At 40.7% G+C, this 27,997-nt stretch overlaps 1 protein-coding gene across 1 annotated transcript; it reads right to left on the bottom strand.

Moving 5' to 3' along the window:
- Positions 1–71: 71 nt before the first annotated feature.
- crocc2 (ciliary rootlet coiled-coil, rootletin family member 2) lies at positions 72–27,376 on the bottom strand. The gene is made up of 36 exons (XM_055221327.1): positions 27,320–27,376; positions 26,548–26,728; positions 26,354–26,466; positions 19,519–19,683; positions 19,357–19,440; positions 18,200–18,303; positions 17,397–17,541; positions 16,871–16,977; positions 16,165–16,368; positions 15,098–15,194; positions 14,826–14,915; positions 14,560–14,694; positions 14,284–14,483; positions 13,991–14,173; positions 13,572–13,716; positions 13,349–13,495; positions 13,054–13,284; positions 11,314–11,507; positions 10,771–10,898; positions 9,572–9,741; positions 9,318–9,497; positions 8,563–8,697; positions 8,319–8,462; positions 5,902–6,140; positions 5,636–5,795; positions 5,404–5,571; positions 4,535–4,916; positions 4,358–4,473; positions 4,133–4,253; positions 3,890–4,053; positions 3,379–3,810; positions 2,784–2,933; positions 2,519–2,719; positions 1,336–1,458; positions 658–837; positions 72–579 (listed from the first exon to the last, which is right to left on the bottom strand). Exons 1-36 carry the CDS (start codon positions 27,374–27,376, stop codon positions 496–498), a joined length of 5,859 nt encoding a protein of 1,952 aa, XP_055077302.1. The 3' UTR covers positions 72–495.
- Between the last annotated feature and the right edge of the window lie 621 nt (positions 27,377–27,997).

The raw sequence follows: 27,997 nt of genomic DNA, 5'->3' as shown, positions 1-27,997 counted from the left end.
AGTATGAAAATATGCAGGACCCTGTTACCATAATAGATCACATAAATGGAAATTCATGTTGCAATTAAAATATAAATATTTAGCATATTTGTTGATCATAAATGCCATTTGAAACATGATTTGAAGATGACAATAAGTCAAACAAAACAAAATGTTTCTGTTGAATTAAGCTCCATCTAAGGAAACCTTTCATCACACGATTTCCTAAAAAATTGACACAGCATAAACAGACTTAGAAGCACCAACTGTAGAGAGCCAGAGGAAATCCTTAAACAATTTGGCACATCCAGTCCAGTCATAAACAAAACACTCATTGTTTGTTGTTGTTAAGTTTTGCTGCAGATTAATGTAATCCGTATGCACATGTGCATGGGTGGGAGCAAGTCCCGAGGGCTGTTTGTGTCCCAAATGTGGATGTAGCTCGTAATGTAGCGTTTTTGGGAGTCTGCCATAGGAACAGTGAGTGTGGCGTCAGGGGTGCTACATACTTTCTGCCTACACGCCGGGCTGCAGCATCTGATGAAAATAGGACTGTCGTCTACGTGTCTCCTGATCGAGTTGCTCTTTGAGAGTCAATACCTGAGCGGACAAAATAAAAAACAATGAGGTTGGATTACAATATTTTAATGGCAAGCACCACTGTTCTTGTTATGATACCTGCTCCTCCAAGCATCTGACCCTCTGGCGATAGGCCTTCTCCCGGCTCTCTAAAACCTGCTCTGCCTGGAGCTGGCTCGCTCTCAGACGCTCTGTCTCCAAGTCTAACTCCTGGTGATGCCGTGCTGTCACCTCCAGGAGGTGCTGTGCATGAGAATGCTCCAGCTGGGATATATGAGCCTGGATACACACACATTACATACATGCATTTGTGCACATGAATTACAACAAGTAAAAATAGAGCAGTGAAAAGGCTGAACACTGTCTTCTGTTGTTGCTGTGGAGGTGGAGTGTAAGTGGGGGGTGTTGGGGTTACTGAGGTCATGAACCTGGGTTCAACGGGTTTCTCAGCTCAAACAGATATGTGAAAGGATACTCAGTGTATATTGTAGACTATAATCCACAAGCTGTCTACAATAAAGAACAACCCAACAGTGGCATGACTTGATAAAACTTCAATAGTAAATCGACATGTGGGAACATCAATGATTTATTGCTCTCCTGGATTTTGCAGTGGCTCACTGTGACTCACCTTCTGCTCAGCAGCTTTGCTACAGTCTCTAACCTCCCTACACTGTTGGAATTCCAGGGGAACATATGTCTTAATGTAAGATGTTTTAAAGTAACTGGTTAAACTCATTTAAAAGTATAGTACATTTAATTTTGTCCCAGTCTAACCTGAATTTCCCTCTGCTTTTCCGTAATCTCCTGCTCCAGCTTGTAGACAGTTTCCCCCAATCTCTGCTTGTCTCTGGTCACTGCTGCCGCCTCCTCCTCTTTCCTCAACCTCTCCATCTCCACCTGACAACAGCGACACAGTGACACAACTTGAACGACTTTACCATAATCGCCCTGCTTTTATGTCCCGTCCTGTAATGCATGTAGCAGAGACCAAGCAAAGAGCTACTTCTCAAAGTCCACCTACATGTTTCCACCACTGTGTGACAAATCCTATTAATATGAAGTAAATCAGATGTGATATCCAAATGATCTCCTGCTGTCTTGATTTATGTAAGGTAAATGGTCATTTCTGTGTGTTAATGCTTTTCTAACGACACCAAAATGTGGCAAAATGACTTCTGACTGCTTTAAATACATATATTACTCCAGTTCTGGCTTCTTTGCTTAAAAGTGTTTCCAACAGTTTTAGATTTGACATTAAGATGATTTTATTGCATTTAAAGCCTTTTGTGGCTTGGCTGAATAACTTTTAGTACCTCAGATCTTTTACCTCATATAACTCTATGGGAGTTTTCAGGTCTCTTCAGGACTTAAGGCCTGGTGCTTGTCCTGGGACTCAGTGTACTGTTTAAACCATACAGTAGCAGTAAGAATCCATCTTCCACTGTGGCTGCTGTCACGGCAGCAGAAACAGCTTTGTTTTGGTGTTCAGAACTAAATACAAAACCTGGCTTTCCACTGAGTGGTAAAGCTTAGGTCACTAAGGGTCAGTTTGGAAAGACAAAAATTTCTCATTTCAGTTATACACAACTTGAGATACTGTGTCAGTGTTAATATATAATTCACTACAAATGAAAAACTTAAGTTGTGTGGTGATTGTGTGACACAGTAATATACCAGTAATCAGGATTCCTTTAATGGGACTTGGCATCCCCTGCTGGACAACCTGCTTAATAGGTAGACAAGACAAAAAGATTTAAATATAAAATATTATATATTCATGTAAATATGGATATAAATAGTCAGTCTATCATTCCTCTCTGTTAGAATGGTCAAAACCCAGTAAAGTGACAAAGGTGACTAGGGTAATGTGTTTTAATAAGTAAAAAAAAAAAAAGATATTAATAATAATTTTTAAAATTCTTTGTTTTGATCCACTGCATGTTGCTACATGTCTGACCTTCCCCAGGGACTTCCTCAGGGCTGATGTGTCTTTACTCAGACGTGTAACTTTCCTCTCCATCTCTGTCCTCTCACTCTGAACATTTTTCAAGGCGCCTTGGAGAGCATTTATTTTCTCCTGCAGATCATTCTTCTCTTGCTGGAGCTGCTGTAGTCTCCTTTGGCCATCAAGGTCTGCATTTTGTCGCTGTGTCAAGTTCTGGAACACAAAGTGTAGTTAATATACATAGTCTAAATTTGCACATTTACCCTGTTTAAATTACCTCCTTCAGTGTGTTATGAAGTCTTTCCAGCTCTGAGTATTTTAGCTCTGAGTCTTCCTGGCTCATTTGAATGTTTTGGGTTCTCTCTGTCAGAGAGTGATTCAGCTTCTTAGACTCAGAAAGAGCTTCTCGTGTTTTATCCAGATGTTCCTGTTGAGCATGAAATTAATTGACCTTTAAATATAAACTTAATTGATTCACTCCATTCTTTCTTATGTATAGTGTCTGAATTCCTGATCTGAATAACTTAACTCACTTTTCCTGTGAAACCCAATGTAAAATGATAGATTTATGTTAAGTATTGCATGTTTTTGTTTGAACAATATCCCTGAATGTGTAGATCCAAAGCTCTCCCGAGAAGAGAATTAATGAGCTGCCCAAACATTTTACTACTGCATGTGTAAGGGCCTTTAGGAAAACTTCAGCTGTAATGTAAATAAATATGGTCTGTCTGGAAATGAGGAGGTTACGTTATGACACGGTAAATCAAATCAAGTTCAATGTTCAATACAATCCTAAACGGACGATTTTGTTGAATGAGTTAATAAATACTTTGACACAGTGTTCTTGTTGAAAGAATCCTAGCCTGCTGTACCTGTAGTGTGCGCCGGTCCTGTTCACTTGCACTCAGTGCTCTCTGTAACTGAGTGATCTGCTCCTGTAGAGGTTGTGTGTTGTCACTCACAGAGGAGGACAGTTTGTGGAGCTGCTCCCTCAGCTGAGCCTCCTGTGTTTCAGCTCGAGACAGTTGCGTGTTAAGTCTCTCCTCGCTACACCTCAGAGTGGAGCACTGTTCCTCACTATCTCCTAGCCTCCTCCGGAGCTCCTTTAGTCTGAACTGCAGTGCTCCTGCCTGGGCCTCCTGTTCAGCTGCTCTGAGCTGAGCTCTTTGGAGCTCTCCCTCCATGGTGCGCTGGGACAGCTCTAGGCATTTCACCTGAACCTCAGCTGCCTCAAGGGCCTTTTTAAGCTTCTGCTGTTCAGCATTAGCCCGAGATCCTGAGCTCTGATACAGCTCCAGTTTGTCCTAGGTATAAAATTACTCATTGAATTAAGGCAAAAGAAATAGTTTATTTCACTTTTTAATATTCAACATTTACGCTTACTTGCAGTGCCCTCGACTCTGATTCTGCTGATTGTAGAGTATTTTTAAGGTGAGTCAGTTCATCCTGAAGGCCTCTTTTCTCTCTTTCAGTTCGATGTGCTGCTTCCTCCTGAAGAGTTAAAGAAGCCAGAGTTTTGTGCAAGTGCTCTTCCACCTCCCTTTTTCCTAAAACATAAAACCGTTTATTCAGATGAAGAGACAGTGGTTAAGTAATATTGACTTGAATATCACAAAGTTTACATACCAGCCTCAGATTGTTTTAAGGACTTCTGGAACAGTTCAATTTGACTGGAAGATTTTTTAAGGTTGTCCTGGAGTTCTGTCAGTTGAGATCTTAAATTGTCAATTTGAGCCCATGCTTCATCCTACATTTGAGGTTACAGTATAATAATATAGAATGAAGAGCTGTGCTTTAGCATAGTAAAATGAATGTTAATGGTATAACTATATTTTCACAGATTCAACTCACCCTGTCTCTCCGCGCCTCTTTCAGCTCCTTCTGCAGTTCCTGGAGTACAATTTGCACTGTTTCTACATCCATTTCCTCAGCCTCAGTAGAACTCCACTTTTCTCCATTAAGATTTTCTAACAAAGAATATTTTGTAATTCTATTCAAATAATACAGAAATATATTACAAACAAACACTTGTAGAAATACTTTTAAAATGGTTTCTCCATGGAGACGGGGATCTTCTGTGAGAACCATTGGTGGCCGGTGTGTGGTTAAGAACAGTGCAGCGCAGGGCTGAGTGCAGCCCAGCCAACTGTGTCTCAAGATCTCTTCTTCTAGTATTGCCCAAGCGGAGCTGCTTTTCCAGACCCTGTGTCTTATTCTCACTGAGGTCGCCCTGCATTGAGAGCTGCCTGATCTGGACCATAGCATCCTCTAGTGCCCCCTCCAGCTGGGCAGTGGCCTCTCTGTGCCTCTGCTCACGTTGCAGTTGACTAGACTCCAGTTGTAGCACAAGTTTTTGGTTTTGATGCTCAGTTGTTTCTAGTTCAACCACACGCCGCTGCAATCCTGCAACCTGGAGAAAGGACCAACATTGTAATAAAATCCTCTGGCACCAACATATATCCCTGAATGTGCAGCCCCATTCACAAGTTCATCCATCAACTTCAGTGCAGAAAGAAAGTTTTTTTTTTTGTTGATGGAAATTGTTTAAACTTGGAGACAATTTATATTACATAATTCTTTTAATACATTTTGGAAAACTGCATTCTTGTTGTCTGTAACTTTCTGGGAAGAAAATGTATCATCAGTGTATGTCTTTGTAAGGTTTTGGGCTAATAAACAAGTAAGCCATAAAACTGACTTGACGATCCAAACTGACAATATCCTGCAGTTAAAGCAATAACATCTCATGGGAAAAAAGAGAGACTTGGCTGGCACCCCACCAGCAAACTCAAAATAAAATACACCAATTAAAGCACATTTAAGACTGCTAAACTGGAACAAAATATAAACAATGTTCGTCTTGTAATATGCATATATCCTTTTATAGAGGCTCCTACCTCACTGAGTGCTGCGTCTCTTCCAGCATCACTCTCCAGCAGTCTCTGTTTTAGAGTGAAAGCCTCACACCGTGCCTCCTCTTCTTTCTGCTCCTCTTGACAAATACGACTGTAAAGCTCCTTTAGCTCCTGTTTCTGCTGTTTGTTCTCTCCATCCAAACTCTTCACCTGGATGTTATACACAATGGCACATTTATACATAAACAAGACAATCAAACAATTGATATTTTACCTGTCGGCGCAACTCCTGCAGCTCCCTGCGTGTTTCCAAACGAGATTTCTCCAGCTCTCTCAAAGTGCTCCGAAGAGTAGAGGCCTCCTGTTGAATTGAACTTCTACATTCTTCTAAGATGGAGACTTTTTGTTCTCTCTCTTCTGCATTCCGTCTCAAACTTTTAATACACATCAAAAACACAATCACTTTGTAGACACCCACACCAAATACTAATGTTGACAGGCTCACTTTACTCCTAAAATTCCTCAATCGAATAAATTTACCTGCTATTGTCACTTTCTGCTTTCTTGATAAGAATCCTCAGCTCACCGTTTGTTTCTTGAATGGCCTCTTTTTCCCTGGTCTCATCTGCCAAGAGTCTTTTAAGATCCAGCACTTCTTTGTGTTGCTTGTCTCTCTCCTGAACACTCTCCTGAAGCTTTCTATGAGCCTCAATCAGCTCTGTTCGGAGATGGACAACTTCATCTTCAGCTTCTTTTAACTGCCAGCAGAGGCCTTCTACCTGCATGTTCAACAAAAAGATTCCATTTTGTGTTAAATGTATGTGTCAATGTATGTGTCAAAAACCTCCATCTGTATGTAAGCCTAAAATTTCATTGTACAGTTTATTTTAATCATAAAAGTGTCTCATCATCTGCACTTCACTATAGTGGCAGGTGCGGGTGAGTAGACCTTCACAAAAGAGGAGGGGAGGAGGCAGAAGCAAAAAGCCCTTCCCTAGGGCCTGTAACAATTACTCTACAATTTCTAACTCTTATTTATAAATTCTTCCTGGGTTATAAGCCTTTATTTGTTTAGTCACATAATCGGTCAGTCTTATTTGACCAATTTGTTATTTGTTTTTGTTGACTAATTATCTTATTAAAATTATAAAGGATTTCAACTGACTGCAGCAGAGAAGTGAAAGAATAAAAATATGGTAATAAGTTAGCTGGAGATTTAGGAATGTACAGTGAATTCAATGCACAGGGCAAGTCTTTAGTCTACCAAGAATTTCTTATGCATTTTAATGTAATTAGGTGTCTCTTAAAAGTCCAAATGCTGCACAATCTCATGCTACTCTGTGACCTATATTCTGTTTTAAGGCATTATGTTTAGTGTGAGGAATAGGGAGGACGGAGCTTATCTTGGCATGGATAAGAGCCAGTTGGGCTTAAAGCCAGGTGCTGTCTTTCCCCATCTCTGTGCTGCAGCTTCAAGTGTAAAGAATCCACAGAGTGCAACATGATAAACAGCAGCCCCCCACCCTGGCAGGGAGGAGTGGAGGGAGGGTGAGGAGCAGGGCGAGGAGGAGTGCTGTACTCAGAGGCCACACAAGATGCTTTTTCTTCTCATAAACTTTAATGTGAGAAAAAACAAGCCAGTGCAGATCCAGCCAATTATACTTTATTTTATCTGATTCTTTGTGGAGGGGAGTGGGGGAAGGGGCAGAGAATATGAGGGCAGCAGTGTTGTGTTATGTGGATGAGACAGAGGGACCTGGACTCCCAGTGGAGCCAGCCTCTCGCTGCTGCAGGGGAGAAAATAAACACTCCCCCACTGGCTTATTTACACAAGGGGTTAACTCAAACTTTGATTTCATATTTTGGTACCAGGGACCATATCCTCCCATCTTGTTCTCACTCTTTCCATTTGGTTTTCCCTTCCTAAATGCTCTCTTGAAGCGCTACATACATTCACACTCCTCCTTTGTCACAGCGTGACATGAGAATCCTGAGATGGGATTAGTAAAAATAATTAAACAGTGAATAGAGTAGACCTTGGCAGCAAAATCCGACAGCGTCACAGAAGCATGACTTGATCTACAGCAGAACGCAGCGGTTCAAACCTCAAACTCTGCTGCTGTGGCTCCACACAGCCCCATTCACTACAATCTGACAAAACTAAAGAGACAGAGTGAAGACAGGACGATGCTCCATTTAGATTTTTTTTTACTAAAACCAAACTGATAAACAGTCCCCTGGTCCTGACTTTTCCGTCATTTAGACCAATACTTTACAGCTCTCCCTGAGTCTAATGAGGTGACTCTGAGGTTGTTGTTTTACTGAAACGCCCAACGACCCTTGGCCTGCTTTTCTGACCTCAGCCAACCCTAAGAGATGAGATTTACTGCTTTCATTTAACTTGGAGATGTATGTCACTTGGCCCAAATTGTACTGTAATTGCACTCTTCTGTTTATATTAAGGTCAGCGGAGCTAAAATTTATACTGGGGAACTTTGCAGAGAGAGAGCGTGCAGCGGGAATTTGCCTTGTAGATTATGGCCCTGCGGACTACACACCTGAAGGCGTCCTGATGCTAGTAAAGCTCTGCGGCACAGGCCAATGTCAACAGTGGTCTTTGGTAAATGGCTCTCCCCCACTCTGTACTAATTGGTACAAACTCCCCCTCCTCCCAGCAGAGGCAAATCCAAAGACTTATATTTACGCCAAGTCAAACACGGCTGTAATTTCCCATCCATTTCCATGATTGTACAATCCCTCAGTGTCATTTATTAGGTGACTTGAAATCTGCAAGGACTTTGATTTGTTTGTTGATTTTAATGTTTAAGAGTAGGAAACAAGTTTGGTTTAGATTAGATTGGTTAGGATGTATGCATTCAAACAAAAGAAAAAAATAGGAGTTTGAATACTGCATTTCCCACTGTAGTATGGGGTGAAAATGTTTGAAATATTCTCACCTCCATCTTTGCTCTTTCCTTTTGTTCATTCAGCTCTTTTATCTGCTCAGTCAGACTCCTCTTGTCAGCCTCATGTGCATTCAGTGACTCCTCAAAGTGAGCATGTAGCCGTTGCAGCTCAGAGCGAAGGACAATCAGTGCATTCTGAAACATTTATTCAATATTCAAATCAAAGTATATCAGTATATGATAGTATATTCAGTACACTATGTACTTCAAATAAAAACTTGGTGGTCTTTTTTACCTTGTCCTGCTCTTGTTTGCTGTGAGCCTCTCTCTTAATGCGCTCCAGCTCCATCTCTGCAGTGGCCAGGTCCTCATCCAGAGCTGCCAGCTTCTCAGCGAGGGCAGCCTTCTCGGCCTCCATCTGGGATAGAGCCTGCACAGAAAAACAAAGTCAAACTCTATTGGAAAGAAAGCCCAATTCATGTTATTCTAACTTATTTACTCTTTTACACACCAGGCTCTCTGAAGCTTGAAGAAAAAAGGGTTAAAGGGAAGTAGGGCTGGTGTTTTTGGAAGAAAAAAAAAAGAATTCTATAATCTAAATAAATGCTGCCTTTGCGATTTGATCATTGCTCCATATTGTGTCATTTGTACTGTTTTATCACAATTAGTTTTTATGTAAGTATTTTTTTTCAAGGCTATGAAGAAAGATCAAATGTCCAATGTTTTAAAATGACTTACCGAGGCATGGATTCTATCAGGACTTTGTTTGGCATGGGTTTAGTTTTGTTGAGGTAAAAAATAACTACCAGGAAAACTGTCATGTTTTTATGTTTTAAGTTTCATGTTTCCCTGTAGAACATTATTAAGATCAAGTTTCAAAAGGGGAAAGTTGGCAAAAATCAGGCCAAGAGTAAAGTTTTTAAATAAGTCATTCTACAAGTGCCCTGAACCAATCAAATATGTTCCAACCCCTCCCTCACCAGAAAATATATATATATATTATTCTATTTAGAAGGGCTCATAAACTACGAAGAATGTCAAACCACACACATGCTGCTTTTCGCTCTCTGTGTTCAGGAGGCTTTGCTTGGACTCATGCTGAAGTTTGGCCAGGTCCTCCTGCACCTGCTGCAGCTCCTTCCGACTGAGCAACTGCTGCTCCTCACACTGTCTCCTTAGCTGCTCCTCAACCTGCTCCCTCTGCGCTGCGAACTCAGCAAACTCATGCTCCTGTACATGAGATTATACATACTTACAAAAGGGTTAACCACAAATACTATAAAGTACTCCAAATTGAAGCATGCCTTCTGCTTTTGTTCAGCCTCCAGTTGCTCTTTGTGACTGTGCTCTTTCTGTTTCAGAACTGCTTCTGCGTTCCTTTCCATCTGGGCCAACTTTTCCTCCAGTTTACAACGTTCTTGTGTGGCTGCATCAAATTGACTCTCAGAATCTGCACGCATGCCTGCTACTTCACCTGGAAACAAAAATGCATTCATGGTCCAGTCACAATGCCAAATTTCACCAATATTGTTTAGTTCCCAATTGCTGATGCAATGAAAAACTAAATGGTGATGTTATTGGTTTGCCTGGAATGTTCAACAGTATGGTATTAAACCTTTGTATCTCTGTGGAGAAAAGGAGGTGACACCACCAGATCAAGTTACAGGTCATGTTCAGGACATTTTTCATCTTTTTTTTTTCTTTAGAAAAATAAATACAAGACTGATACACTTATTGTTATACTGTGAATCATAGAGGCAAAGCATTGAAGTCTTTGGAATCAGAACCTGCTGATCGATTCTCAAACTAGTTTGAGGACTGATCCTTCCCAGCTGTTGCTCATAGACTATGGAAAGATCTCCCTACGTTCACTTGACTCTGTAGTGTTGATGCCTTCAAAAGTCAACTCAAGACTTTGTCATTTGGTCATGCTTTTTCATTACAACAGTTTCAGTTTTTTGAATTATTTTTGATGAACTATTTGTCATTAAGCACTTTGTGACTTCCTTGTCTGTAAAAGGAGGTATATAAATAAACTTTGCTTGCTTGCTTGTAAAGCAATAACATCCCCATGGAGATAACATAATAACCACCAGAAAAGTTACATATGCACCTTTAAATAATCAGATTAAAAGGGATAAAGATTTTTCTTCTTTTTTACTATGTGCCACTACCATAGTCTTCACAATAGCATAAAATAGGATTCAAGATTATAATGTAAGCATTCAGTAGTAGTAATTCACGTTGTAGAACTGAGAGACAGAATAATTTGACATAGTTTTGTACTTGACAATGGGTAGTTCTGGCAATAACACAAGGTTGCTTTTTCATGTTTTAACAACTCTTATCTGAACCATGTGTGTTAGTGTGGAGGTGGGAGCATGTTCATCTTGAGGTCCAGCTGCTGTGGAGCTCACACATGAAATATGGCTCTCCTGTGGGCTGCTGGGACGGGGGCTTGGCACAGAGGACAGAGAGGTCTCAGAGGGAGCGGGCTACTCACGCGTCAAGGCCTCGTTAGCAGCAAGTAAACTGTGCCTCTCCCCATCCATCCTGCAGCACTCGGCCTCCAGAGAAGAAACAAGCTCCTGGCTCTCAAACAGTGAGGTCTCCAGCGACTCCTTCTTTAGCCTGATCAAAAAAACACAGCAAACAAGGATTAGCTCTCAAATGGACTGAATCACCAGGTGTATAAGACCATAAAACGCAATAATCCAAACATAACTATTTGACTGGAAACACTCAGTTGTTTTCTTTGGCCTAATCAGACATATGGGCTGGTAATTAAAGTATGAATGAATCCTAGCAACAAACATAAGCGGGATTGTGGTTCTCTCTTTTACTACTTGTTAGCTACTAACCTGTGGTCCCTAAACTAAAGTGTTACCAAAAAAACAAAGAAACATTTCTACTATTGCAAACCCATGATCAAAGAAATAAGGAATCTACATGTGGAGAAGGTTCAAATGGTGCTACTACACAACAGTAGAGCTTGTCCTAGTGTAAATGTAGGTCAGACCACATGAAAAGAAGCACACAAACAAACCTAAGTGCTGCCAGTTCCTCCGTGAGGTCGGAAAGCTTTCGCTCGGCAGTGCTCAGTTTGACTTCCAGAGCAGCCCTGTCCCTGGCCAGCTCGTCCCGTTCACTGGATGCTCTCTTTAAGGCCACGCTCTGAGTCCCCAGCTCCCTCCTGCATGCACAGAGCTCCTCTGAAACACTCTGCATCTGCTTGTTGACCTGGAGACAAACACAAGCACAAATACACTTCAGCATACTCTACTACTGTAAATGAGAAGATGGAAAAATGTCTGCGTAATCTTTCTGTGTTTTTATAAAGAGTTCAAAAAACATGCACAAATATCCCAAACACCTGGACCCAAGTGTGTTTATAAAGGTTTTAACTGCTCTACGATACAGATTCTAGTACACTGTAGATGTAGTATGGCCTCTAATCTGACTATTTTACATCCATGAAAACGATAAAGTGAATGTCAAGATTTGTAGTCATAGCTATGTGGGACTACAAACAAAATGTACAAAAGCAGTACCATAAGAATCAATGGAAATACATTTCTTTATAATCAGTAGAATGGATTCTGAACTCAAATAAAACTATTTACATTGCAAGGGAAAAATTGCTGCTATAATTGCGTCATCAGTGTACATTGGATAAAGTATTACCATGTACCCTTTATTTATGCAAGAGGAACTTTGTATACTAATGCCTCGCATATTATTTATGTACCATTAATTAAACAAAATACAAGGCAACCTAAAGGAACTACAAACCCATTGCAAAGGGACAGCCCCGAGCGAAACAAAAATGATTGGTGGGGTGCAATTTATCTTTCCAACTACAGCTTAAAGCCCAGAGCCTATATTTGGAAAGTAAAATAAAACAACTCTGCACATGTGTAATTCATGTGTACTGCGCGGAGAATGTTGGCACTTAACTCATAATAACTGTGAGGCAATTAAAACTAACTGACCTCAAACTATTTCCTGTGAAAATAAACCTGCACTTGAGGTTTTGAGTCTAGTTTGTGTATAACTACAAAACGATTAGGTTTACAATATATCAATGCATTGTGTTTCAAAGTCATTGTAATGTAGAAAAATGAACTCACTTGACTTAGACTCACAATGACTTAGTCCATATTAAATACTTTGACCTCAGTACATAGTGAGGAGGATAAAGAACAGTCCAATGTTATTTTAAGTGAGTACTGTCCAATAATATATGATGAAACATGAGCATCGTGCAACAGAGGCCATCCCAGGGCTTGTCTCTGGCACAGTACATTTATTTTTGCAGATATCTTATCTAAAATGTTTAGGTAGAATTTGTCAAATTGTTTAGGTTTATAATATTCTGAGCTGGGAGAAATGTGGGTATCCCAGCTTCACATTGGGAACAGATAATAAAACATTGGATTCTTCTCATTCTTTGAAAGGCAGGGTAATTCTGGACGTGTTAAGGAAGTACTTTGGGTGTTCAATTCATCGTGTTACACTAAACCCCTCAGGATATTATATGCCTTTCTATTTATCATTTCCATTTCACATTTGTTCATGTAAATCCCGTGCTTGTTAGGTCCCAAGTTGCCCATAAAGCACTTAGTAAGGATACAAATGATCTGCATATCCCTGGAAAGACAAAAGACAATGCAGATGTGTCCTGTGTGTGCAATTCATTTTAACATGACAACAGGCCCCACAAACGTGTTGAAAGCGATTCATAACACTGGGCTAGCTGTCCCAGGTGTGAGAGGCTGAGGCGGACCTGAGAAAGCTGCTCTGTGGCCTGTGTGTTCTCTGTGTGCAGCAGCCTGAGCTCAGCCTCCAGCTCCTGGAGCACTCGCTGCATGTGGCTCAGGGACTTCTCCAGACTCTGTTTCTCTGCCAGCAGATCCATCATGTCCTGCTGCAGCCTCGTGGCCTCCTCTCTGGCTGCAGTGCGCTCCACCTCAGCTTCACGCCTTCGCTCTCCAAGTTCAGCCTTCTCACTCTCTGTCTGTAAGGGGGGGAAAAAAGTTTTTTTTGTTGTTTTTACTCTCTTAAATAGTTCAGTGACTGACCTGCAACAGAATCCGGTTAAGTTCAACCTTGTCTTTGGCTAAGCTTTCGCTCAGAGTCGCCATCTTCGACAGAGAGTCTTGTAGTGCAGCCTCCTGATTCTGCATTTTGGCAAGAAAAAGCTCCTGTGTGGTGCACTGGGACTCAATCTGAAAATGTTATTGATGAAACATCATTACAAGGTGAAATAAATGAAAAGAAGGATCCAAAAAGTATTTTGTTTACCTTACTGAGAGCCAGAGCGAGACTAGCCTTGTCATCTTCCAGCAGCTCTTTTTGAAGAGTCATTTGACTCAATGCTTCTTTAACCATCACCAGCTCCTTATGCACATCAGAGTGCTTAGATTCAAGCTCCTTAAGACTCCTCTCACTGAAAAACACAAAAATATTTACCAATCTCTTGCCCCAAAGTTTGTTGGTTGGATTACATGTGCATATTCAATTTCCCACGAATCATTTTTTGCAAATGAAACCTGAGATGAAAAAACATCTTTCTTGCATGACTGCAGTAATGTAATGTAAATGATTTATGTTTGAATCCAAAGTGGTTGTGTGGCAGACCAGTGACATGTGTTCCTGATCTGTGGTGTAAACAAACAGAGTTTGAGGACAATGATTGGTGACAGTGCAGAGTGCAGTACTACCTCCTCTGGGCCTCTGTGTGCTGTCGTGTGAGCTGCAGCTGGAGGTCCCCTCTGTGTTGTCTCAGGACGTCCCTCTGTCTCTGTAGCTCCTGTGATGAGCCCCTCAGTCTGTCCAGCTCCACCTGCTGGGAGTCCAGGTCTTGCTGCAGTCCTGACACCAGCCTCTCTAGGCTACTCTTCTCACTGGGAGCATTAAAAGTCACTGTTAACAACCTGTTATGGAAGCACTTAAAGCTTACTATGTTCAAATATTCAAATGTTCCAATGTACAGTGAACCAAGCATGATACGCACCTGGAGATGAGCTCTTGTGAGCTCTGGACTTTCTTACTTTCCCTGAGAGTTGCCTCCAGAGCTGTTTGGGCCTCTTGACTTTCTCTCTGAGCTTCCTGGATCTTCTGCTCTAACACTTTCCTCCTGACTTCATTCTCCTGAAGTCTGACAGACAATGTGCTAACCTGTTCCAAAGCATCATCCAGACACCCACGCAGATCCTTCATAAAGAAGATACACTGAATATTGAATTTGAGGATTGTTCGACTCTTCCTTAAAGCAATACATAAGGCTCACCTGTGTTTCCTTGTGTTGTTTAGAAAGAGCACTCTGAACAGCTATCAGCGTAGGGTTTCTTTGAGGAGACCAACCATGATGAAGGAAGTTGGATGTACTATCAGGACTGTCATTATCATTGTCACTAATCACCATCTGGATATATTATACAAATATAAAGAAATGTAAGGAATCATTGAGTGTCTTATATACATGAGTGTTAGACACACCACTCCAGGTGATATTAACCTTAACAAACAGTTATGTTAATTCAGCTCATGTCTGACCTGGTGGATGTGCCGTATGACCTTCTGCAGAGCTTGGGTTTCTGTTTGTAGTGCCTCCATCTCTGCTTTATCCTCTGCTCTCCTCATCTCCTGAACAGGAAACCAATAAGGTCAGATAAGCACACATACAACTCTCCTGACATTGTCCAGCTGGCAGCTCTTGAGACAAGGAAGTTATGGACTTTATCAAACTTAAACCCAAAGTCCAGACCAGAGCCAAATCTGACCCCTTTTTAGCACTGGTTTATCTGGCACCTCCCTGCCCTGATTACCATCCTGTGCAGGCTGATCTGCATGGTGTCCAGGCTGGCGTCTTTCACACTGCTCTGGGTTTGTAGATGTTTGACTGTGTCGCTCAACTCCAACATTCTGAAATATTCAAAGTAATTAACAATTTTACAATACAAGCAAACAAAAAAGGCAGGAATAAGAGGATTTACATGGTTTAACATGAACATAATGTTCCATGCATTTTCTAATAATCTTAGTAATAGTATTGGCCTAAACTTGATTACAAGAAATACAATTTGTTCTGATTTTTATAATAATAATAATTCTCTAATTTTTTTTTTTTTTTTTTTGGAGTTTGTCATCTTCTTTCTACACATTTTTGGAGCCTGAATGAATGAAGTAGCAACATATCATATGCATTCATATTCTTTAACCCCGACATAAAGCTTCATCAATTACTACTTAGGCTCTGATCCAAGTTTTCAGCTCCAAAGACCTACACTATCATTTTCCCTGGACACAAACTGAGCAATAACTCTCTGACATGGGAGTTATGATCAAAGGAGATAAAGGTAATCAGATTTCATGTTTGAAAAGCCCTGATCCTTTTGTGCTGAACCACATCACCAGTAGTTAAATGAGAAGATGAACAGAGCTGTAGTGATCAAAGTTCCCTAATGACAAGAATGTGGATTTTGTAATTGATCTCTTTGAACTTGGACGTCTAAGCTTATATTTCAGAGTTTTGACTTTGCACAAAAGACTGGCTGAATATTTGAAAATGATATAATTATGTGATTATTTATAAGGACAGCCCCTTGAATTTATTTGATAACAATTCAATTTTATCAACTAAAAAATCACAAGATGATTCTGGACATACTATATAATATTGTCGTTCTTGTTTTTAAATCTGATATCACAGTTATTTTATGTTTACTGAAGTTTACTTAACATTGCACTATGGTCTTCCACCAGCTTGCCTCCACTGAGAGTAGATAAGGGGAACAGTGGAGACCCCCCACCAGAAAAGTTATACATTGCACATTTAAAATATGATTTAGAGAAACGCAATATAAAAAATATGAAGATTTTATTAATTGTATACCTTGAATTCAGCTCCACTTTCTCTGCGTCGAATCTGCCCTGTAACTGCATGGCTTCTTTAAGTTTGTCCCTCAGTTGTTGCTCCACTTCTGATTCCTCACCACGTGGGGCACTCTCCTGTGTGACTCTGGCCTTTAGGTTCATGCAGACACCATGCAGTTCTCTACTGACAGCTACACACTCCCCACGCAGCTCTGACAGGGTCCTGATCAAAACAGTCACAAATAGGACATAGATTAATATAAGTAAAAGATAATCTGGTTTCACTCTGGTTCAGCTCAAAGTGTACAAAGTCATTAGTCTGTTGAAAGCCAGTGTGTTTGTGTTAGTAATTGGATGGATGTCTGGACTTGAACTCCCTCTTATGTCTGGTCTCACTCTATTATTGTCAGAAGAAGAGAAGGGATGAGCTATTAAAGTTAGCTAATTACTTTTCATCAGTGCTTACAGTGGCTTAACGTGAGCATAGCAAATTCTCAAAAACGCTCTAGGACCAATCTGACAGATGATTTCAACACCTCCAGTCCCCCCAGTGAGGAAACAATGAAGCGATGCGGTGTGCTGACCTCAATGACCTGTTCCTTTTTGATCCCTGGCTCGGAGATGGATTGTAGTTTTATGTGTTAGAGAGAGATACGGCAGGAGAGGAAGGGTTTCTTGAGCAATAGCTGACCGCCGGAGGGGTTCTGGCAGAGCGCCGCACTCACCTGTCAGTGAAAGTCCTTAGCTGCGTGAAAGTGCTTCGCAGGGAGGCAGCCTGGCGCCACAGAGCCCTGACACGGGCCTGCTCACGGCTGAGGCGGGAGGCGCTGGTCTGCGCACAAGAGCACAATGTGATGGGACCAGGTGGTAGGGGGCTGCTTACAACACTTCACTGCACTTCTCCTTTTACAGTGATACCAAACAGATGCAATACTGGAACTGCTGAGTACTGGCCTCTCGCAAATAATTGGATTTCTCTGAATCAACAGATGTGGCCATTTTACAACACGAACGAAAAGATTGTTTGGACAAATTTTTTCTTCCCCTTCAGCAGTTGGAATGTTTTCACAGGAAACAACAACTCAGAAATCATAGCAAGGAAGGGAACAGGGAACGGGGATGAATTGATGAAACTGGCTATGAATGGAATTCCAACCTCTAGTGAACTCTACACAAGTTTAATTGTACAATTTCAGTAGATTCAATAACTTTTAGCGTAGCCTCATGTGATCTGTGCAGTTTTTTTCTCACCTCTTGCTCTTTTCTCATCTGCGTTTCACACAGCTCCAGATCTGCCCGGGCCTTCAGCAGACTCTCCGTGAGGCCCTGGTTTACGGTGCCAGCCTGCTCCAGTTGGTCTCTCAGCACAAAGTTAACTTGGCTGAGACTGGCACACCTGGCAATAACAAGCCTTTTGAGTATTCGAGATCATTTGGCATTTTTTGGCTGACAGACAAATGTCACAAAAACAGCGCCCGCCCAAACTCCACTTGGCATCATTTCTTTCTCTGATGTAGATCCACCCTCACCAGCCACACAGCGTGAACATGTGTGACAGTTTTATAAAGCCTGTCACAACTTAGTTTTAATTCCATCCAGATTTGCTTGTACTGTACAGCAATTTAGCAAAATGTTTATATCATTCTTACTCTGAACACACACCCTGTTACTGTAAGCGTGTTTGACGAGAGGCCAAACCCATGTAAGGGGTTATGGAATGAATTTAAAACTAATAAGCCTTAGCAAAAGTGCAATGTAATGCACTTTTGCTAACGTCCGTTACTAACCATTAAACAAGCACTTTTTGTAAGTTGCTGTACAAAATGTGACTGAGGAGTAAATTATCTTTTTTAACTTACTTTTCGTACCAAACTTTGGTATTGGACACCGCAGTACATTTTACTAGTACTAAGCCCTAGCTTTGATAGCCTATATAAATCCTCAATAACACACCAACGGAACATAATATTATCATTAGAAGTAGCCTCATCTTCAGATTTTCTGTATTCTCAATCATATTTCATTTGATTTAACCCAAGCTGATTTTGACTCACTTCTTTTGCTCCTCCTCTAGCTGAGCGGCCTTCCTCTGGATCAGGAGGCTGAGCTCGTCCTCTATGTGCTGCTGTCGCTGGGCTGCGTCCAAGTGGCTCTGCAGCTGAACACACACACTATCACTACAGGCATCCCAATAAAACTGTACCCTGGGAGCAGTGCTGCGTAAAGCAGTAGCCTAATATTTACAAACCTTTATAATTACAGTGAAAATCTGCTAATTCAGACTTGTGGGCAAAGTTCAGCCCAAAATAATATTTGCATGAATCAGTATAAGCACAAATCTTGCTGAGCGTCAAAAGTTGAAATTGCAATTAACTGTAAACATGGGATCATAACATTTTGAACAACAACACTATGGTGCAACAAAAACATTACACAATGCTTTTCTTTTTGTCTTAAATTAATGTAAGTAGACCTGAAAGGGTTTTGTCCTTGAGGAGTCTTTAGGTTTACAGATAAAGATGACACAAGACTAGTGACATTTTAACTTATTACTTTAAATATGTGCATATGGCCATTCTCAAGTATGTCTGAGAATAGCTAATAAAAATCCTGTAGTAATAAACGTTGTGTTTCAAATGGCCTTATAAAACATACTGGGACAATGTTTTCTTTATATCCACAACATACATGTATCTAAGCCCACAGCCGGGTCACAAATGCACAGATGCTCAACATGTGGCTGCTCCTCAGTGCCTTAAATTTACAAGATGGATGAAAGACTGTGACAAATGCGACCACAAGAGCGTGTGACCGAGTTAACTTAAGGATAGGAGAGTTTTTATGTAAAGCCTATGGAATATGTTGCTCCTGGACTTTCCCTTCATTAACCATCTTTTCTGTTCCACGACAACACATGCTGTTTCTGGGACGGCAAAGGCTAACATTAATCAGCTATATCTTTTCAAATCTTCATTCAACCACAAGCTTAATTTTTACCACACTGACATTTTGTTTATAGCCAGTAAATACAAACTTTTCAATGAGCAAGTTGTTCTTATAAGCATGTTGCATTTTGTCATATTTTGTTGTAACCGATAATTGTGCCATGCAAAAGCAATTTGTATTCAATTCCCTTTTTGTGGTAAAGTAAATTGGTTTATTTGAATTGTCATGATAAAATAAGGGATGTTGTGTAAACTATATTCCATACCAGCAATCTCATTTTTTCTGACTCTGAGGTCTTCTGCAGGACCTGCACTTCAAGATCCCCACATCGTTTCTTGTACTGAAGAACCTGGTATTAAAAAAGCACCAAACATATGTAACTATGATTCTCAAAAATACGGAAATTCTTGATTTGGTTTTGAGTTACCTTGGCCTGAAGTTTCTGAACGAGCTGTGCCTGCCTCTGCTGAGCTTCCTGGTACAGCTGCAGTTTTTGCCAGTAAGTCCTCTCCTGGCTTTGCAGATGTAGATTTCCTGATGAGCTGTCTTGGTCAGAGTCCACCGATGAGTGCAATTGAAGCATCTGGTCAAGCTGGTGCAATAAACAAAACAAGAGGTTTGACTGGAAATGACACTTAATCCTTTAAATATCAATACATATTTCTTTAATTTCTTATGGGGTTTATTATGTTTATTTGTGTCTCAGTGTTTCCACAGGCATAGTGCATCTGAAACTAGTCTTAACTTTCACAAGAATGTATTTATTTGGTTTTAAAATTATTTTTAGTTTTAGTCTAACTAACTAACTATGATCATTTCCTATGTCATTGCTTTGTGGCACATGCTCCTTGAATATTGAGAATGAATATGGTGCATTTTGTGGATTTTGTGAAGTTTTCAAGTGGATCTAGTCTTCACTTGTCCTTTCATGTATTTATTTTTATATTTTTGTTTTGTCAAATACCAGTACTTTACTCAACTAAAATTGTAACTGTAGTCATAGTTTGAGACATAAGGGATCATTTACTTAGTCAGCAAAGTATTAATGAACAAAACTATGACAAAATATTTTAGTCACCAAACTAAGCACTGTCTAAAACAAGCAAAGGCTTATAGGCCATTTAAATATTTTCATTAGGTCTCATATCAGAAAACCAAATGTCCTGTAACCTCTCAACTTCACACAACCGCCACTCCCTATGCACCACCCTCTCTCTCCATCTCTCTCCATCGCTCTCTCTCCTTCTCTCTGTGTTGGTGCCAGACTCTCTGTCCTGTCTAATACAAACCACATGGCCCTGCGCAGCTCTACAACACTGCGTGCCTCCAGCCTCCAGCTGCCCTTGCTGACTTCTCATTTAAAAGAAAGGAAGAGAGGAAGAGAGCGCAAGTACGGCAGCCCCCTTCCCCTGAAGCGCACTGCAAACCCCCCCGTACCTCATCTCCTCACTGGGTGCTTAATCTCTGCAGCAGGCTCCAGCGGGGCCAAGACAATAGTCCCACTGTTCAGCGCTGGACCGGGCCACTTTGCCACCATTATTAACACATTTTCAAATGGCCTTTTCAGAGTTTTATACTACAAACATCGGTGAGCATCAAAAACCTGGCTCAGAGCTGGTGGTGTGGAGTGGTGAAGCTGCTGTTAAGGTGACAGCTTTAGGGACCAAGAGGGAGGAGCGGTCTAAACAGTCTCAGCAGCTGTGTTTGAAGGGCTCCTGGAAACATCTGCATGTACTACCTTAGTTATTATGCATCAAGTATTTTGGAAAAAACACAGCAAAACAGTGACTCACGTACAAGCATGTATTGCATAAATGCTGTCAAAAAGAGGACATTGGAGTAATGGGACATTGATAGAATTATTAGGAGGTTAGCATGACTAAATTCCAATACACATTTCAGGCCACAGAGAAAACAGTGACTAAAAGTGATGAAATTAGATTCTTCTCTTTCAATTTAAAGCTTGTCCAGTTGTGCTATAAACAAGACGCTAGGCTATAATTTATTTTGGTCCAAAACCTCCCAGTTCTATGAAATTGGTAATGTGGAAGAGCTTCTGACTGAAGTCCATTGTACACTGTTTTCTATGATCGCAAACTAATTCCATATCTCACAAAGTTGAAAATGGCAACATGTTTTCAACATGCTCTGAATCCATTTCACTTACGCCAAAGGTCTGCTCTACAAATATTTATAAAAATCTATTCAGAAATCCACATGTCTTTGACAATAAAAGAAAAACAATTTATATAGAGTGGATCTTTGTGAAATCTAGGGAGCATTTTCTGTAACTTGTTTTAAACAAATGTGTGTGGTCTTTTTAGCTAAAAGCCGTACAAAATTACCTGAAGATTTGAAAGTATTAACTATACATGATACATGCTCTGTACCTTTCTAATATTTTCCACAGGTTGCTCTTACAACTCCAGTAATGGTCATTCCTCATGGCACACTCACTAACCAGGTGTTGCTGGCATATGCTTAAAGTGTGCCCCTTAGCCCCATGGGAACTGCAGTTTGTACCTTTTCAAAAGTAGTGTGTAGCTCAGAACCAGAGCCTGGCTCACTCCACTCACTCCAGAGAGAACGCGTTTATACTTTCCCGCAGTCAGCTGTAAAGCACCAGGCCTCAGGCTGCTCTGCATTAGCCATGCTTCATGCTGGTCGCTCCCAAGAGGGCGCCACAACCATCACATGTGGAGGTCCCCACGCAAACTCAGATGATGTTCTGATTCATGATTTGCATCATATGATGCAAGACATGTTTTCTATTTTCAAAAAGAAATCTAATTATCTATTAACATATTTAGAGAATAACAATTTTAAAATGGCTTTAACTTCCACTAAACATGAGCTGAAAGAGTTTCCAGGTCAAAAAGGCATTTTTTGGGTTATGATTTTTAGAAGTTGTTGCACCAGTCTGCATCATGAAATGCCATTGTAGTGATCTTCACCCAGCCTTCAGTGGTGACAGCTCAAAGCCAAACCCAGTCTAATCCCAGGCCGGTCTCTGGCCTGACTCCGGGGCTTACAGAGGCTTATGAGCCTCGCTGTGCTCACTGTACACCCCTATGTTTACGAGGGGCCTCAGCACAATCACTCGCCCCTAAATGAGCCTTTGTCCAATCTCAGTGTGACTGAGGTCATCCACTGCAATTTTGCAATAATCTTCAGGATGACATTAGTAAAGAGAAAACCTCGGGGTATGTTTTATGCCTCCATATGGTGACTAGGACTGTTTCCCTTTTTTATTCCCACGTATCCGTTTCTTGAGCTCAGCTTGTGTTTCCAAAGTGAAATACTTACTCGACCCTTTTATAAATGTGCTTCAAATTAACTTTTTATATTTCTTGATATTTATGATTTGTGCCACTCCTCATATTGTCCCTTTTGATAAATATTTCAAACAACATCAAGGGATAATCTTTGCTTTGATTTAACTGCCAATGAGCAACAAGAGAATAGTTTTCAAGGCTCAAGTGCTGTACTTTGGAGTCTGGGCCAGCACTTGCTGCCTCACTCATGTGGTTTATCAAAATCTAGTCCATATCGCAAAGTTATGATTGCAAATATCATCCCCAAACTGTCTCAATGTTGCACATACTGAGACATATGCATATTCTGTAGAATATTGTTCCTCACCTGCAATTAAATGTAAAAAAGTTACTTGTTCTCATGTGACATCTGGCCATGAGTACATGGTCCAGCCAGCATGTGAAGGGTTACAGCTGCAAACATTTTCCCTGGCTTTGGCCTGGACCCAGAGGCTTAATAAAGGGAATTAATGGAGTGCACTATCTGTCAGATTCCTAAACACAGCTGGAGCGGATGTCCATCGCCCCCAAGCTGCGCCAAACTTACTATCCTGATTCCTGCTTCCACAACACTCTCCCCCCATGTTACCCCCTGAGCCCTGCTGACTCTATCCTTACTCTGTTACTATCCTGAATCCTGCTTCCATAACACTCTCCCATGTTACCCCCTGAGCCCTGCTGACTCTATCCTTACTCTGTTACTATCCTGAATCCTGCTTCCATAACACTCTCCCATGTTACCCCCTGAGCCCTGCTGACTCTGTGAAAGCGCCCCAGCTGATTGTGAAAGCTATGTTTGTATCATCATGGCTGTAACTACACAAAGTGGGATGAAAAAATGGGGACAGTTAGAAGGGGGTGAGGTGGGGGATCTACTCTAAACTTTCTAGTTATGGGGACAGCTGCTGTGAGGCCAAATAATGAGTGATAAACCATACAGCATCACAAGTTAATGTGTAATATGTGACTACAGCATTGTGGAGCTTAGCACAATAGCCTCAACTAATGCACTTTCCCAAACTTTTCATACTGCAGAGATCCTAAACAACCTGGGACCCCCACTACAAAAAAACTGTTCATAATATTATTGTCTATTGAATATCAATTTCTTTTTTCAGTTTCAAACCAGAGTTTTAGGTATCATATGCTTACTTGAATTAGAAAATAAATGTTTTGTTTTTTTGTTTTTTTTTAATAGCCCCATTTTGTAAGTGAATGCACTGAAACCTATATTTAATTCAATTAATGCTAGAATACAGAAACAATAACATCATCATACTGTCATTCTAGCGTTTATCTCAGTATTCAACATGCTTCAGTAAGTCCACAAAGATCATGTTTTTCCAATACTGGGCAGACCTATACACATACACCCCCAACTTGATGTAAAACTTCACTTTGAATTACACACTAGTGCCATCTGAAAAAGAGCTGGGCTTAATGTTGGCCTTTAAAGTCAGGTAACATGAGCAGCCCAATGTCAGATGTCAAAAGGTTTAATGGGAAACTTTCATCAAAAATCTAAGCCCATATATTCCTTGGGGAAGGCAATTAATTTTTACAATTTCATGATAGTTGAGGGAGTCAGACTTTCTGGCGGTGCTCCAATTAAACAGCAGTCTATACGGCATGAACGGGCCGATGCCAGGCGGAAAAAAATACTAAAAACAGAGGGTCGTACCAAGGGACAGAAATACAATCCTTTCTAACAGACTTTATCAGGGTCCCAATGCAGAGACCGTGGGGACTTAAGATTACAGAAGCCACTGGCAAATGCAGCTGGTGTCAGAAATCATTCAGCACAAGTTTATCTTTATGGAGTAGCCTGCCACACTGCTGTATTGTGCAGTCATCGGTGTAGGCAGCGGACTATGGGTGTCTATGTCTGAGAAAGCGCACACTGGCAAAGCTCCAAAGGCAACACAGAAGGTCCAGAATTCACCCCAACATGGTGTCCAAATGGTGAGGCCGTCCCAAACACGAACCAGGTCAGGGTTTATCCCGGTTCAGGTGTAATTTACTGGGGTCAGCGCCAGAGAGCACCCTGAGTGACGGAGCAAACCACAGGCTTCAGCAGTAACAGCGTCTGTCAGGACAAAGCAGCTGAAGTCGTGTCAGAGAAAATAGGGGATTTGGGATAACCATGGAGCTGTCACACTTTCTGTGGCCTGGCTGACATTATAAGCCTCCCGTGGATTTAGAGAAACACTAATTTAGGGATTAAATGACATGTAATATCCGCACACTACTACACAACATGTAGGCAAAACTACCTTATTTGACAAAATTTAATATACACAAATAAAAAGTAATACTCACAAGCATTTATAAAGTTAAAAAAAGCTTGGGGTCGCACATTGAATGAAGGTTAAAAATTTGGATAATATAGAGATATATTTGCAAAACAGTGAAAAAGTAAACAAACGTCCTATGGAAACAACCCATAAGCTGCTGGGTTGCTATGGCCAATATATACTTATTACACTATAATGTAAGAATACTTTGAGAATGAATACTAAGTTAAGTATCCCGAGTTACATTGGTGGCACGATACGTTGCTTTAATTCAGCCAATGTGTGTCATTTCATGTCAACTAATGTAAAACAATATTTTTCACTAATTAATAAAATCTGTTCTTAAATGTTGATTTTAAAATATAACTAAAATGTCAAAATATATACAAAATAAATAAAATAAAAATAGCTTTAAGTGGCTCATAAAAGCACCTCCATCATTCTTCACCACTCAGGTGAAACCCTAAGATGTTTGCTAGACCAATATTTTTTTCTGTTTAGTGGCTTTCACACATCTAAAAATATCAACAAAATAAATATGCTATATTTAACTCCAAAGCTAATTGAGTCATATTTTTAGTTGTGGTGTTAAATTAAGTTTGAGGGGAAAGCTAAGCAGAGGGAATCACTGGACTTCTGGGGCAGAATGAGAGCACTGTTATTACAAATGGCGGCTTTGTGCGCCTTGAAAAACCAGCTTGTTCTACAATCTCAAGGGAGGAGGCCGGTGACCTTCGCGTTTTCCCCAAAAAACTGTGGTTGCTACATGAAGACGCAGCCATGGGGGGCACAGGGCCTGAACTGGACCACCACAAGGAAACCCTTCAGTAATCGTGGCTCTTATTTATACCAACAACATGCATCACTCTACAGTTCACCACTCACTGTAATGTGTAAACTGTACTTCAGGAGATATTACAAAGCATAAAAACAATTACATTTACTCATTCAGGGCCCTGTTTTCTGTTAAATTACATTTTTGAACCCTCGTGATTTGTTTGTTCAGACCCAGAAGGTTTTCCCTGCTCTCCTCGCTCATGTTTACTGTAAGCATGTTCCACTTTAAACACGTGCTGCTGCGTCGTGAAATAAATGCTCCACTGTGCACAGCCTTGATCTCATCTCCAATCAAAACTTCACCAGCTACAGTATTAGTCATAATAAAGTTTATGATCTAAATATGATGAGAAACTAAATACAAAACTAACTCATGCAGCACCATAAACTTTAATGAGATTTAAAAATAAATAATAAAACTAACTGCCACCTTATTACATAGCACAGAATATACATTAGTGTAGTATGAAACTTTCTCTTTGTAAAAAAACACAACCAGGCCCAAGCACAGACCAAACTTCAGGGTATATTCAAGTTTCAAAGGGCTGCAAAAATAACACGCTTGCATTAAAATGCATTTATTCAGACACCTGAAATGAGGGTGGAAACATTTTTAAATGAGGTTGCAATGCACTGTTTCGCACCCCTGGAGATTTGGACCTGCACACAATAATGGTGATCACTGTACCACTGCTGTTTATACTCAGAGTTGAAATTCACAGGTCTTTTCTAATAATAGAGCTAAAAACGTTGGCAATCTTCCATTGCTGCTTGACCTTCAAAGTGAGTGCACCTGTACAGTATATGTCACTCATACCTTGTTTGTGAGGCTCGTCTTGACTAACGGCTGGTCACAGTCTGGAGGGCTCAAACAAAACTGCTCCCTCAGAGCCCTGCAATCCTCCAGCTCACTGACCTCACAGCTGCCACCTGAGATTTGAAAACAGATCATGCATACGGAAGTGACACTGCTACCAGTTTACACACATGCTCAGCTGATGGGGACAGTACCAGAGGTGCGTGGGGCTGACTCTGTCTGAGGGCTGGGCTCCTCAAACAGGCTGTGGGTGATGATTTGACGGATGCGGCTGGACAAGGGAATCGGTGAAACAGTGGATTCCAGGTCATCTCCTCGAAGTGTCAAAGCCCCCTCTCCGGAGCTGCCCTCCGAAAGAAACGACTGCTCCAGCTTCTAACATTATAAATTATAACATCAGTGCTTTTTAACAATGAATGACTAATTGGTAATGAAGCATGATAGGTAAGTATTTAGCTGCCAGGAAGCAGTCTTCAATGGGTATTGTCCTTTGTTGGTTTAAGTGACAATATGGCACTGCAGACAGTAACTTAATACTCCTGAAGAGCAAAAGATCACTGTGACTGAATGTAATTAAGACTCATACAAGTTATAGCTCCAACCTAATTAATTTAATGTCCCATCTTTAGTATTTTGTTGCACTAGCAGTAGGCTATAATACAGTACTTAACAAATTAACAAATAAATCAAGAATCATAGCATCAGCACCTCACTGCAAGTCTTCCATTGTTAGACCAAAACAGTATTTGATCCATTTAACATTCAGTCTCACAAACGCCTGCAATGTGTGAAGCTTGGTCAACACTAACTGCAATGCAATTTAACTCTTCAAATAAAACAAGTCAATATTTCATAGAGCACGTCAACAAAAGACACATTTTTAAGTTTTTTAAGATTAGTTTGAAGTACCGTTGTAGTCATTATTTTTAACGTTATGCAAAGGAAGAGGAAAGACCAGGTACTGACCCGAATCACAGCCTCCAGTCGAGGTGAATCTGAACTTTCTTCCCGCTGAGAATCCATTTCAAATTAAGCGCGTAATGACCAATTTGGCTAAATTAGGACACCCCAGCTTAACGCTAGCAGTTAGCGCGTGTCATTAGAGTGCAAAAAACTGCGCCGTAAATATCTGAACGTGCATTTTCGTCAACAGCGTTTTAGCATAAAAAAAGACTTAGCAGCGTAAAAGAAAACAGGAAATGCAGTAAACTCTTATGATCAAAGTTTAGAGCTGGCTAACTTTATAAAGCAGTGCAGCGCTCTCTGGTCCCAGTGCACGTTGCCAAGGCGACAACGCGCTTCCGGTGTTTGTTGCCTTGGAAACAGAATGCTGGCGTGCCCATTGTCATGGAAACGCAAACTTCACTGAAGCCTGTCGATTCCGACGGGTTAATGATCTGAGGAGAAGAACCCTTTCCAAATGCCATCATTTTATTGCACAGCCTGTCTGTACAGAGTCATACAGGCCTAAGGACTCTGACAATGCACAGCCACACAATTTAAGACCCACATTTAAGTTTTCCTTCTAAGCAGTTTGGTCTATGGTAAAAGAAATTAATTCTGACAAATCCTAACAAAATGCTACTTCTAAAGCTAAAATATCTCTTCCCTTCCAGAAAGGATTTCCTTTTACAAAAAAAACAA

This window comes from Periophthalmus magnuspinnatus, chromosome 4, assembly GCF_009829125.3.
Source record: "Periophthalmus magnuspinnatus isolate fPerMag1 chromosome 4, fPerMag1.2.pri, whole genome shotgun sequence".
In the NCBI taxonomy this organism is placed as follows: Eukaryota; Metazoa; Chordata; class Actinopteri; order Gobiiformes; family Gobiidae; genus Periophthalmus; species Periophthalmus magnuspinnatus.
This window is presented reverse-complemented; position numbering and strand designations above follow the sequence as displayed.